This window comes from Fulmarus glacialis, unplaced genomic scaffold (genome assembly GCF_000690835.1).
Source record: "Fulmarus glacialis isolate BGI_N327 unplaced genomic scaffold, ASM69083v1 scaffold2551, whole genome shotgun sequence".
NCBI lineage: Eukaryota > Metazoa > Chordata > Aves > Procellariiformes > Procellariidae > Fulmarus > Fulmarus glacialis.
Genome location: NW_009194497.1, coordinates 80847 through 95250, shown reverse-complemented (window position 1 = coordinate 95250; position 14404 = coordinate 80847). Strand labels below are relative to the sequence as shown.

The window sequence follows — 14404 nt, the reverse complement described above, 5'->3', positions numbered from 1 at the left end:
ACGGCTTCTCTGAATCACAAATGTTTCCTTAACTCACTTTACTGAAGCTATGTGCAGGACCAGCAGCTTTCCTGGCTCTGGGTCCCCCAGGCTTGGCTCTACAGCGACAGGCAGAATGCTGTACAGCCCAGACTGGAGCGAGACACGGATATGCCCTTGGCCTGGCAAAGGCAAGCACATCACCACTCAACAGAGCAGCGCTGCAGCCCATTCTGTTGTTAAGCTGCTCATTATGATATTAATAAATATACGAACGCTCTGATGATTTCCAGACACACTGGTCCATACATGTGATCTCAAGTCTTCACACCAAACCTGGCAAAGGAGAGCCTTGCCTCCCTCTCCCTGCTACCTGCCTTACACAATTCGCAGCTGACTTCCTGCAGCTCTGGTGAAGATATGTATAGCAAGAGTGGCAAGCGGCTTTGCTATATACTATGCACACCGGAGAGCTTCCTCCTGGTATTTTCATCTGTGTGACATTTTACTCACAACAGGCGATTTGATTTCTTCATAGCGTGTGCTCAAGTAGCTGGTTAATGCCACAGAAAGATCACCACACTGTATGACCCACGCCATCTCCTCTTACTTACCCACACAATATCCCACCAGGTTGAGATACTGCTCTTCCTTGCAGCTAGTCCTGCACTTTCCACTAGCTAGAGTCGCGTGGGGATGGCAGGTTAAGCAGTCCAAATCCGAAGGGCCACGGCACGTCTTGCAGGATGGATGACAGGCTGGATAGGAAAATCAACACTTGTTATGCTCTTGGTATAGTCCACCTTACACTCTCCCCTCCCCAGAAGGCCAGCCCCTATAATCATTTACTCCTACAAAACATGGACATAAAATGATCTAACAGCAGAGTTGTGGTTTGGAAGGATCTTACAACCTCATTTTGAATAAACAAGATGAGAAATGAATTGTCAATTTAAAAATGTGGTTTGTTCTCTGCATCAATCAAGGTATAGATCTATACAAAATATAAAATATAAAGAGATTGGCCCTTTTATTCCTCCCTCCAGCATATGCTTGTGCACGTAAGAAAGAGAGTGGAATGCACAGGGGAGATAAATTAAACATCTTGGGATTGTATGAACATCATAGTGGCATGAGTTCGATATTCACGAGTGGAAAATCCAGGAATGATTTCTGCACAAAGCCCTCCCAAACTGAAACTTATAAAACCTGAATGCCATGCCAGCTTATTAGCTACCCTGTCTGCTAAAAACTCAACAAAAAGATTGCAGAGAAAGTGGTTAAGATTGCTCAAAAATATTTCACTCAGACTGCTTTTGTATCCTTCCACCTTTAAAGACGGATACCGTATTTCCACGCTACAGATATGAGGGAGATAGAAATACTATGGCTAATGATCCGTAATAAATTCTTAAAAACTACTTTTAAAGCTCTTCTACGAATAGAAGCACACAACTTCAAAAATCTCCCACCTCAGGACTCCCCCAGGCTACACACAATTCCTCACTCCCCACATGGAAGCTGGGCGTTTCGCAGCCGCCGCAGCATAAGGCTCCAGTGTTAAAGACCTAACGCATCATGTCCCACCACCTTCTCAGCTTCTCAGCAATCATGCCCATGAATCCAGTGTTCAAAAGGAAGAATCAATTTTCTAGACACACCTATATTAACCGAGCTTCGCTGTTCAAAAACTGCGGGAGATCTAAGCTGGCAGCACGCAGAAAAATGCCGCTTTCCTGACACTGAAATTCTGTTTCTAAGACATTTACATTATACATAAACTGCATAATGCAGCATTCAGCAGTTACCTCAGCTCTAAGGTGGCAGCGCGCAACCTCAAAATGGATGAATCTTTACAATGGCCTGCCAAATAAATGTATTTATAGAGTTGTTCCTTGGATGAATAAATGGAATAAATAGAGCAATGGACTTTAGAAGAGGTTTCTCTCTCTAAACTTGAGGCCTCCCAGGGAAGCAATCAGTAAATTTCTCCTACTGCCAGAGCACATACATGGATGCCTGACCCAATGAATCTATTATAATACCACAGACAACTTTCAGATAACCTTGAAGGGACTAATCAGATTTCTAAGGCCTGCATTTCCTCACCCATTGTACTTAGCAGCCCATAACGAACGGCATACCCCAAAGGCCACCATTTTCTGCAAGTGGCAAACAGGATTTAATCGTTGCAGTCACTCAGAAGGTCGGTAGTCACAGTCCTCTGCTTAGATGAGATCAAACAAGCTGAATGAAGGCTACTAGCTGACTGGTGGGCAAGGCTGAGACACAAATAAATAATGCTGTCCCTGCTACTGATCAGGCATATTCATAGATGTAACGGCTTTTCTCCTGCATCTGCAGAATTCCTTCCTTCTAAACCCAGCCCTATAGCCAGCAGTGGAATAAAAATAAAGCTAATTCATATGGACAACATGCTTATCTAGCCTAACAAAAGAACAAAAGCTGCCCATGCTTCAGCGTTGGCCGGTAAAGACCTCTTCTGCCACAGCACGCCGGCTAAGAACATCGTCCAAGCCTACTGAAATGAAACACAAGGTATCTTCAGGGAAACAGTCCAGAGGAGCAAAACTGATTATAATTTATGATTCAATGTGTACGCCTCTCTCCCATTAGAAGGAGATTCCATTTCCTGAAATTGGACTATCCTATTCTCCCCTGAAAATACTTAAATAGCCTCATATAAATCCGACAGCATCTGTAATTACATTGAGAAATGCATTACAAAACGTGCATGCAATGAAATTCAGCAGTACAAGCTGCAGGTGCCTGCACTATGCACTTACAGTAGCAGTGATCTTCGTGGCTGAACAGCCCCTCTGGACACTCAGAGAGGCATCTGCCTTCAAGCAGGACGTGGGAAGACAGACAAGCCGTACAGTCCTGGGAAGTGTTCCCCACGCAGCCTGCACAGGAGGAGTGGCACTCTGCAGGGAAGGGAAAAACAAGAAGACAGAGAGAGCCAAATTAGTTCTAGCTTATCTTGGATGTTACTGTCCTAGAGTACGGCTAGATTGCTTTCTCCCCAGAGATGACAGGGAGGTATTTCCTTTACAGGATTCTCTGCTTGTGAAAGGTAGAAAGGGCAGGAGTACAAAGGCTGTACAGAAGACTTCTTGAAGATAAGGAGCAACCACAGATAGCTGCATATTTAATATTTCTTTGCACCTACACAATTCATTACTGAAACGGAAAGCCGAGACGCACACCGCCGTGTAATACCGTTCTCCTCCCTATAAGGTCTCTGGGGTTCTGCAAACTTCGGAGATTCTGAAATCATCTTTTGCTATCACCCTACAGTTACTTCAGGAAGGATTTTCTACCCAGCACCACTGCATGGTTATCATCAGCCATTCTGCAGCATTAAGAGCAAATATACATAGAGGTGGGCTGGCCACCTGACTTTAGAGCTGGTGAAGTGAACGCTCATTACAAGGCTGCTGCAGCAAGAATGAAAAGAGTGCAGTTAAAACGTTAGGCTTCTTCACCTTTACTGGTACTGACCCTAAAACAAGCCATCTTAAACCCAGTAATCTGATTAAATAAATACATAAAGTCATTAGTTAAAAACCTAGTATTTATTAGAGCAGTGACTCAAGGCCACAGGTTCCACCGTGTGAGTCTCCGTTGAACACGAAGAGAGACTTCCCGCCCTCTGGGAGACAAGACAGACACAGGGCTGGAGAGAAGAAATGAAATGGAATAAAATGATTTACACAAGTACACTTAGCTGTCTGCCAGAGATCCACAGAGAGAAGTCAGGGATCCTCATCACAAATGCAATATCTCCAGGACTATCTTTGGCTCAAATGACTCAAATCATATCAGAGAGAAATTTCTTACAGTTTCATCAGGGAACTCTCAAGCATTAGAAAAATAGAGATAGAGATATTTCTGTGGTTTGGTGAGAAATTCACAACCACACAGGTAAAACCTTCAAAGCCAGCATTTTAACCTACATATGAACGTGCTTCTGTTCTGCACAGATAATGTAGGCACGGTACACATCTGTTGTGGGTTTACTTTTTCAAAAAGGTGCATCTACAGACTTTGCATGAGTATTTTACGGGGGTAGCTCAAAGTTTGAAATCTTGAATCTTCACACCCTTCTGCAATAAATAAACTACTATTCTAACGCCATCAGTAATATGGCAGAGCTAATAACGTGAAGGGCTGTGCCGGCATTCTTGCCCAATGACATAATTCAGCACTGTCACCGAACTCTGCTCAGGCCTGTTTGTACAGGTCTGTTCACGCATTTGAGGCAGTGGTATACCAATTTCTTTACTCAGTTTCTATACCATAACCTGGACTTAGCCAAGAAACCCCATTACTTGCCAAGGAACAGCACTGCCTGGATTGGAGGCTCTACACCAATGCCTTCAGGAACAAGTCCAAAGCACTGGATACTTTATGGTCTATGTAGGTCACTGTTAAAGACAGAATCATTCCACCAGAAAAAAAGCCACTTCTTCCTTTTTTAAGATCCCCCTAAGGCAAAAAAAAAGCTTGTACAGGCTCTTTCCATCAGGTTGAGATGAAGAGATAAAATCAAAATATTTTACATTTTTAAATTATGTCCATTTCTAGAAAATGTTTTTCGAACAGGAAGAAACAGCCATCAGCAGCATTGTTGCTATTGTTATTACTATTACTTTACTTAAGTGCTGTAGAGTCACTGTCTCTATGACTGGTCTTTCCACACAGGGAAGTCATTGCCATTTCTGAAAGTATCATTTCTCCTTAGGCTTAGGGTGGGCTGTGTTGGCACAAGATGTTCACAGTCTAACCTCTCAGCCTGCTTCTGTCTGCGTTATTTTCAAGATATTGCCGTGTGTTTTTGTACAGATATCCACACCGGCTGCCACAAGCTCTGTAGAGCCACAGACTGGCTTGCTGATCCACCCAGTAAACATTCTTTGCTCAAGTCCACAACAATTTTCTCTCAAAGCGGTGTGAAACCACATATATCCCCAACGTACACCACGTTAACCTCTTTTCCAAACTCTAGTCTTCATGGAAATGCTTCCTACTTGGTATTTCAGGAGCAGTGATGGCCCGTGTGCTGCAGGGCATCTATCAAAGAGCTTCCTCAAAAGAAAAGCCTGCTGTGGGATGTCTTGACCTGCTCCAAGAGCTAATAAGGAGACAGCTCAGTCTTTTCTGAAAAGGATTTAAGGATTGATCCTGCTTCAAAATAAGTCAGTGGTAAAAATCACTCAACTTCAGTGAACAGAAAGTTAAGCTAAGCTGTGCAGACTTGAACACAGTCATTTTAAAAAAAGTACCTGAATCCTTTAGTCAAAAATTACACGTAGAGTATATTTTCCTTCAAAAGTACTAGCACATGCCATTCTGAAAGTTACTGAGTTTAAACATTCATGACTGTCACAAGGCAAACACAGGAGCTCAAAGCACGCGAGAATCAAACATCGTACCCCGAACACCTAAAATCCAGTGCAGCCCTGTGCTGAAGGCTTTGAACAGCTGTTCCCATCCTCTACTCACGTTTGCAGACTCCTGTGCTTTCCACGTAGAACCGGGCTTGGCAGTGAGAGAGGCAAAGGCCATGTATAGCTCCTTCCACAGGCTGGTGAGGCTGCAGTACGTCCTCTGGCACCCTGCACTGCAGGCAATGAGAGACCCCCGGGCCGATGCAGGCGCGGCAGGACGGGTGGCAACCTGTGCGCAGGTCAAGAGAGCAGTGAGAGCCACGGCTCTGAGGATAGCTTTCTCAGAGAGATAGACAAGGCCCAACAACCGTGCAAACCTGGGCATCTGGTCGCGAACGTGAGACAGAAAGGGGAGAAAACAACTGGTTTGGGTCCTCTTGTTCATCCCTCTTTCCAGTTTTGCATTGCTGTAGGCAGTCTGATACTCAAAGAGCTAGCAGAGAGCATACACTTTGTAGCAACTCACAAGCTAAGAAATCTGTTCCATAAATAGACGGAGTGCTGTGTTTTCTATAATGGAACAGGGATTTTAGAAAAATACTTTGACATCTTTCCCCCAACCCCCAAATAACAGCTCTTTTCTTGAATAAAATTAATGAACAAATAATGTTGGGAAAAAACTGCAGTACTGTGCCACAGGCAGTCAATTTTCTTTTAATTTCTGAAACTGCAATGGTGAACACAAGCTCACTTGGGAGAGACAGCAACAAATGACAGTCTGAAGGGCTCATAGGAAGGACAAATTCATCTTCCAAATTTTCAGGTTTCCCACTGCTGCAAAAATGACCTCAGTTTTATCAAATCCACTACGTGTGTGTAGAATTTCATCCATTTCTTAACTCGTGTCAAGAAAAACTGGAAGCAATGCACGTTTATTTCAACAGCATAGAGAGAAAAAAAAAGTCCCCAAGATGACTAAATCCTGAGGGTATGAACGCAGAAAGTATTTGAGAAAATTTGCTTTTTCTCAAAGTAGAAAACAATCAGCAGGCAAACACAGGAATTACTCATTGACCAGTTCAGCATAGGTTAAAGGATCAGCATCGTAGCTGGGTACTCCGAGCATAGCCCGACAAAAGTCAATATAGATGCACCGGTTTACAGCAGCTGGGGAACTTACTCCAAGTACATAGCTTACCCTTGCAGATGTTGTGATCCTGGTAAAAACCCTCTCCACAGCCCTGAAGGCACTGGCCCCGGCGCAATGCCAGAGGAAAGGAACAGGAGGTGCAGTGAGTGGCCAGAGGTCCCTCACATGTGGAGCACGAATCGTGACAAGCTGATAAAGAAACAGAGCACACAGAACTGAAATATCCCATTTTTTCTCCTTGAGAGTGGTGTTGCTGTCTACAGCCTCCTCCAGCCAACAATGAAAACTCCCAGCTGGCATGATATTCAGCTATGTGCACTAATGAGAGCAGAAGTGCACACGTATTAATAACTACTAACAGTAATAACTCACACAGTGTTTTGAATATGTATCTCAGCGTGTCTTAATATGCTTTGCAAGCATATTAAGAGGTTATTTAAAACAATCTATCACAAGTGAACCAAAGAAAACAAAAAATCAAATTCCCTTCCCCACTCGCACTTCTGTGCTCTTAACATTCCCTCCCCACAGGTAAACATCTGGGGAAAAGAAGAAAACACGTGGAAGGTGCCTTGAGAGCCTTAGAAAAGGCAAATACGCCTCTTACCTCTGCATCTTCCATTGCTACTTGGGAAATATCCGTCCGGGCATTCTGAAATGCACTTCCCATCATGTAACAACTTATCTGAAGCACAGGTCAAACACCTGGGTTGGTCTGAATAGCATGTTTCACAGGACTGGTCACAAGCTGCCAAAGAGGACACTCGTTAATGAAACACACTGAATAAGCAAAGAACAACAGAGCCATCAGCCTGGCCACATAGATAAAACAAAGTAAGCCAAACCATGCCTTGTCCTTTCTTTGTCAGAAAGGCACCTTTAAACATTCCTCTCCAGAACAAGTAACATTTCGCACTTCCCTGGAATAAGTAGTGACATTCACGGAGGTAGACAGTGAGTGCAGACAGGTATTCACTGACTTGTGTCCCTTCTAGGACTCTGAATAAGTAAAAATACCAGAAATGGGTCTACCAGCACTCCCTCCACTCCTGACACAACCCCCTCCAGCTAATGTAGTATGTTTCTCCTGTTCACCAACAGTCTGTGAACAGGGAGCACCATTCTGAACAATGTAATCTATGAAAACCATCTCATAAATCTTTACATATCTTTGTACAACAAGCATCAGTTATCAGACTGTTCAGGAAGTAAAAGATGGAGGAAAAGCTGACCAAAAAGCTGTAATTTCCCCCCCTCCCCCTTTTCTTCAAGTCAAAGTTTTAAGCGTGAAAATGCATCTAAAATCAAGCATGATAATGTTTCTTATCAATTCCTGTGTCTATATTCTCCCAGGCAGTCAGTTCTGAAGTTACCTGACCTGTTGTCTAAGAGGACTATGAAACTCCGGCTTCCCTAAGCCAGTAGCACTATTGCTGCTCTATATTCAGAAGGGCCAAATGTTTTACTTAACCAATTTTTGTTTCTTTTCACCAGTCAGACAGACTCCCTTTAAAATAGCTTACAGCTCTCCAGTTGGGTATCAAAATGCATGTTTTTGGTAGAAGATGAAAGGCCTGAATCCTGGAGGTTGTGAGAAACAGCTATGCAGTTTTGAGAAATCACTGGCAATAAAAATCAAAATTATGGCCAAGCTGCATCCTAGTTAAATTTCCTTTTGAACTTAAACGATTTTCAGCTACGGATGTAAGATTTCAAGCCTGCACACTTCAAAACACAGGTGAATATAATTTACTGGTATAGACATCAACCAAACTGAAGGGGACCCTGGTCAAAGTGAAATTCATCCAGAAGTGGCCAGAATAGCAATGATTTTGTCAACATGCTCCAGGTTTTAAGGCCCCTCTAGCTAGCTGTGGCTCAGACAGACCTGCGTGAAGACAGACAACCCCTGCATCATTTCTACTGACTATGCTGGACAGTCCTTCAAAGCAGCTGGAGGTGGCTGCCAGCAGAAACCCAGACTTGACCTGAATGGTTGTGGCAAATTTTAGATTCTTTATTTATTTGAGATTTTTTGCCCTTCATGATCTGTTTGACTTAGGTCTTTTAATTCCCTCCAGCCATCTCTCCCCCTTTTCTCAGCAAACCTTCCCAGCTCCCAAGTCTCATCTGTTGTGCAGGTATTAGTTACTGTGATGCTGAATTATAAACAAACTTACAGAAACCTGCTGGCAAAGGCCATTTTTCTTTCCGCACACAAATGGATTTGTCAATCCCTCTGAAACAACTTAGTTAGGCTTTCAAGCTGTTCAGTCAGGGGAAAAAACCTTAAACTTTTCAGCATCTGATTAGCTTAAATGAATTAATAATCTTACAAACAAACAGCAGCTTTCCTCATCCGATATGTATGCACAAGATGCATCTGGCTTCTTAGACATGAATAAGATTACAGCTGCTGCACGGCTAAATGAAATATTGATTCCTTTTTTGCAGAGCATTTCTGAAACTTCTTGCAATTGGAGAAGAAAACAGGTATTTACCGCTGCAGATTCCATCCTTTGTATAAAATCCCTGTCCACAGCTGGCCACGCAGAACCCTGCTTTTAGCACGCGTGATGTGTCTCTGCAGGACAAACAATTGTTGTCAGCAGCACCCCAGCATGAGGAACAGGACTCGTGACAAGCTGCAGGAAAGAAAGGTGCAGGATTAACAAACAATCAACTTCCAATTATTTCTTTAAAATGAAGAGTTTGCAGTAATTCACTTTTTTTTTTGCAGTTTCGTTCCTTAAATTCACAGGCATTCACTGCTTCAGAAAAGGAAAAGAAAAAAACCTGCTCTTCTTAGGTTAGTATCTTTCATCCAAGCCATCTCAGGGGTACAATTTACAGCTTCATTTTGTACATGCAATATGACATGCAGCATACATCAGAGCAGTTTCTGTAGCTGTAATCAGACTTGGAGGAGTGTTGGTTAAGTCCTGTTCATCCTGGTGCTAGGGGCTGTACAAGCACAAAGGGAAATGGGAAGAGATCCCATCGCACGCTACTTAAAAAACAGATCTGCAATCAGATCCTTGCAGTGACTACTGACATTAGCCCAGCTCCATGAACAAACACAGATTTAGACTGCAGGGCTGCAATCAAGATCCTGCAAAATTAAAAACAAGACAGCCTACTTCTAGAAACAACTCCTTCTGCCCTTCCAGGACTCTGCACCGGCTCAGAAGGAACTGACTTCTGGCTGTTGGCCGATCTGGTTGGGCAGGGCAGAAATCCTCACGTGCTCAGACTGAGTAATTCCTGGGGAAAGGTGGGCAGTGGGTCCCAGGTCCAGTACAGCGGGCACTGCATATCTTTTCCTTGACGTTGCCAGCAGAAAAGAAGGGGCATTCCCTCACTGAGTTGAGATACCAGCTACTTTTCTCTCTGGGTGAGCCATGTATCGCGGCTGGGACATGGTAATGTTTCACATATTCCTGAAGCACATCACATTCCTGCAAGGCAGGCAGTATAAATGCCCTCTCTGCGGCATCTGGGTACAGGAGCACATAGGCAGAACACAGTGATCCTCGAGCATGTCTTACAATTAAACTAATAACTGTATGGAGATCAATTCTGCCTCCCAAACCAGCTGTTCAACAAGCCACCTTATTCGAAACTGTACAAGTTCAGCTGTGGGGGAAATTCAGCCCACTGTGGTTACTGTTTACGAAGTCTGTGATGCAGACTCATGTTAAATCCTGTGCTACGAGTGCTTGCAGGAACTGTGTAAATTACAGTTCTTTTAGCTATCAGATTTTTTTCTCGATTACACCCAAATATGTTCCAAAGATGTTCTTAAATTCATTATTTCACAATAAGGCAGGTACATGCTTGTGCTCCCAGACCGCGGCAGGTGGGAGAAAACAGAACTTTTTGACATTTGCCCTGTCTCTGCAAACACGTCCAAAGTTGCACCCACTCAAGGAAAACTCATCTGCAAGTAGTCCCAGTGTAACGCAGGAACCAGCGGACACAGCAGCAGCTCATCCACATAACTAAGAGCACATTTACATACCGAACAGTGACAAAAGCAAACGCCTTCCTGCCACAATAAACCCCCTAAGTGTTCAATTCATCCTCTCCCCAATAACAGGTGAGAGTGAAAGTGTTTGCAATCCAGGTAGCTGTAAGTAAGTTTACAGCAAACCAGTGATCTGGGGGACCGCTACTCCCATCTCACTCCTGTTTTGCATGATCTCTATGCTGCTTCTATCTGCTTAAGGCCACAGTTGCTCTTGGGTTTGTTAACTAATGAGATGAAGCACCTATGTTTGTGCTTATATATGAATCACGCTGCATAGCATAAGATAAACACCCCATCTTAGTGGATCTCGCCGCTCCCCAAGGCAGGAAAGTCTTATCATCTCCATCTCATATGTAGGGAACTGAAGCACAGAGATGTGACGTGACATGCACGGGGTTAGAAAAGGGAATTTTTAGGGGGCCAAGACACGGGACATTTGAGTTCGTGCCCAGCACATGGTCCTTTGACCTTCCGGAGATGTTCCCTCTCCACACTTCTACCTTTGTTTATTTTCCCTTTTCTCATCTTCTGTTGCCTTGTAACTAGCTGTTTGCTTTCCCCCTTCTCACCTTCCTGTACCTTTTTTTTTCCCCCACTTTATTCCTGATCTCTCCAGAACGCTGTGGCTCTTCTAGTTCCTGAACACTCCTATGTGACGCTGGGCATCCTGCACCCAAAAGGATCTTCCCCCCACCTCCTGGGGCAAGTGCCGTCACCACTATCAAGCGCATGTAATCGTAGCTGAATCACAACACAATGAATACCAAACATCCCATCCCGAGGTAAAGATTGTACACACTTTTCTGCTCCAGTCGATAATTTCCCTTGCTGATAAAAAGCTGCATCTCATTCCAGCTTGGATGATTCTCACGGCACGTCTACACTCGAAAGTTATCTGCAGAGTATGAGTTCATGCTGTAAATTCCTAAGTACTGAAATGTCCTCACTTCACCTTCTGGCCGTGAGTGTTTCGCTCCTCTCTGAGCTCACTCTAACTTCCAACATCTTTTTGAAAGAGTGGGTACCAGGACTTGGATCCTCTAATTATAGACTTCCCACTGCACAGCTTGAGCCCCTCGCTCTTAGCCTGCCTGAATATGTTGACACATCTGAAAAAAGATGTGCAAAGACAGAGACCAGGCCCAAATGGCTTCTTAGAGACAGAAAGGGAAGGGATCTAAGTAGCAGAGTTTGGAAGAAAGGAAGGAAGGTAGAAAGAATGCAACCCTATTTTTAGCAAGACAGCCACGTTTAGCATTTGGAAGCATTGCAAACGACTCAAAGTACAGGATCGGTAACGATTTCCTCAGGTGGGCCAACAAAAAAAAATGATTGCAGCAAGAGACTCAGCTCTGATGCGCTGCTCCAATCAGTAGCTCTGCTACGCAAGCCTCCCCGGGAACAGGCTCCACGGACTCCTCTGACACAGCCATTTCTGATTGCGAGGTGGCAAGCGCCTCCAGGAGTTATCAGCTGCCAGTCTCCAGATGACAAACGCGCACAGCCTGATTCATGCTCCTACAGATACAATCCTTCACTTCTCGTGCTTGCAGCGACAGGCACCAGGCAATTTATTTTCACGTGCCTCGAGGACTTTTTTGTCACAAGTCCAGCAGCTACTAAATCCCAGCCCATATCTCCACTCTGCCGTCTGACGGTACAAAGGCAGCTGGAATTGTAGGCAATGGACCCCCAACATGTAGGACTTGGGTTCGTGCAGATGGGACAGCAGCCCCAACCCGTTCCTGCCCCGTGTTTATACACACCCACGCACACCCTGCCTGCAGAAGCTTTGGCTCTTTCAGCACTGGATCGCTGCCAGACTCAACAGCTGCTCCTCGCCCAAACAGCCAGTCCCCAACTCCACTGAAAAAGCAGGGGAAAAAATAGAAGCATTCAATGAGCCACTGTCAGCTAAAACATCTTTGCCTACAGCAACTAAGTGGCTGTGTGAAAATAAATCAACAGAAGCGACTGCATCGCCAGGAAACTGTTTTCACCCTTCCTGGCTATTTTCTGTTCAGATTTGTAGGGGCCGTTTTGCATCGCCGCCTCCTCCTCCTGTGGATGTTGGACTTATACGCAAGACCCCGTGGCTTAACCAGACACTGCTGCTGAAGGAAAGATGTTCAAAGGAATACAGGTGACTTTCCAGTTGCAATAGGGTGTGCAATTACTCTGCCTCAGCTGACATGATGGTATTCATTAAGCTGCAGTAACATGTCTTTCCAGAAAATCAATGTTAAATGGACAAAACTTCCAGGGTCTCACTTCTTGGTTAAAGCAAGAGCACCCCAGTGGCACCTGAGCCAATGGGTCTTTTTCTCAGCTCTGTTACTGGGGAGTTGCAGGGTGTAATGTAGGAGTCACACAGAAGTGACACAAGCCCAGGCTTTTAGAAGATGAGAGATCCTGCGAAGTGGTGTTTCTGTTCTTTCATGATTGACCAGAAGTCAGAGAATCAATTAAAGATCCACTCACCAAACTGTCTCCTATCTGCATCAGTGCAGGTATAACGTTCCCAGGTATGCCGACAGCAGGAGGGCTAACGCAAATGGCATCCCAACAAGAACACAGTAAGAAGTCACTGCTTGGCTTTGGGAAAGCACAGAGAGGTTCAACCGCTCTGTGCCGCACGGTACCATTAATCACCTCTAACCTGCCCTCCTCACCATGAGCTGGGCAAGCTCAGCTTAGTCATGTTCAGGTACTTATTCTCAGGGTAAGTCTCCGCAGCCAGGATACAGCAGAGAAAAATAACAGGTCGAGAATAAAAATCCAAGTGCTTTGCTACAGAGTGAGCTGGGTCTGTTAGTGTCAAGTTACACATTTCAACATTCACATTTTGGGAGATAAAAGCAGAAACACTTGAGTTCTGCCTAGGCTTTTGAATAATCTTGAAAACATAAATAATTAAGTTAAAAAAATGCATTGAGAGCCGTGAACACTGCAAGTCCTTTGAGCCCTTCTGTTCTACCAGCAGACATCTTTTATTTTTGCTTCCCTTTGCTTTGCCTTTGATGGGGGTTTCTTAACTGTTTCCACAGCCTATTTCTGACAAGTAAGACTTCATCTACCACTCTGCTCTAAGCTTGATACAAACTGATCCATGATCTTTAAATACACTGCTACATAACTTAACCTATCATCTTTTATTCTCAACTTTACTTTCTCTTAATGGTTTTAATACTTTACAGAAGCAGGTGGAGGGATGGGGGCAGGAAACAATGCTGGTGTAAGATTAAAATAGGGCAGAGATCAAACAACTGTATTCCAAAATTCAAAATAGATTTCAATTAGACCAGACGTTATAAAACATGAACAAAAGGAACAATTGTGTTTTGTTACAATGCAGACAACAGTGTTTCAACAACAGGATGGAGTGAGAAACCTGGTCTTATAGGTCGTTTTCATCTCCAGAGCGAATTCCACAATAGGAAGTTTACTAGAACTACAGCAATTTACACAGTCTAGTTCATCCTTTTTGTGTTTTTAGAACATGCTTATTGCAGATGTTAAAACCATTATGAGAAAAATATTTCTGAACAGTCTAAGGCTCATCTGGACAATTAGATCAGAGATTTGTAAAAATAAAGAGGTTACAAAGAAAGAGTGAATGGCAACGAATTCTGGATCGTATCTGAAATTTAAGACTTTCTCCACTGGTTTGACTTTATGCAGAAAATGCAGCCAGGCAGAACTAAAGCAAATTGGTTTAATTCCCTTGAGGAAACAGGAACAAATTTTCCCAGCAACTTTCAGCTACAAGCATGCGTGACTGCAAATTTGGATGGAATGTACAATCAGTAATCTACAAACCAGTAATAAAAT

General features: G+C 43.8%; 1 protein-coding gene across 1 annotated transcript in view; it reads right to left on the bottom strand.

Moving 5' to 3' along the window:
- Positions 1 to 14404, bottom strand: part of FRAS1 (Fraser extracellular matrix complex subunit 1) — a gene marked incomplete at its 5' end in the record, with an annotated part of 117283 nt that overhangs the window by 74154 nt on the left and 28725 nt on the right. Inside the window, 6 exon segments of the mRNA XM_009587766.1 lie at positions 594 to 737; positions 2787 to 2927; positions 5509 to 5682; positions 6592 to 6732; positions 7151 to 7291; positions 9045 to 9188. Coding sequence (XP_009586061.1) covers positions 594 to 737; positions 2787 to 2927; positions 5509 to 5682; positions 6592 to 6732; positions 7151 to 7291; positions 9045 to 9188 — 885 coding nt within the window.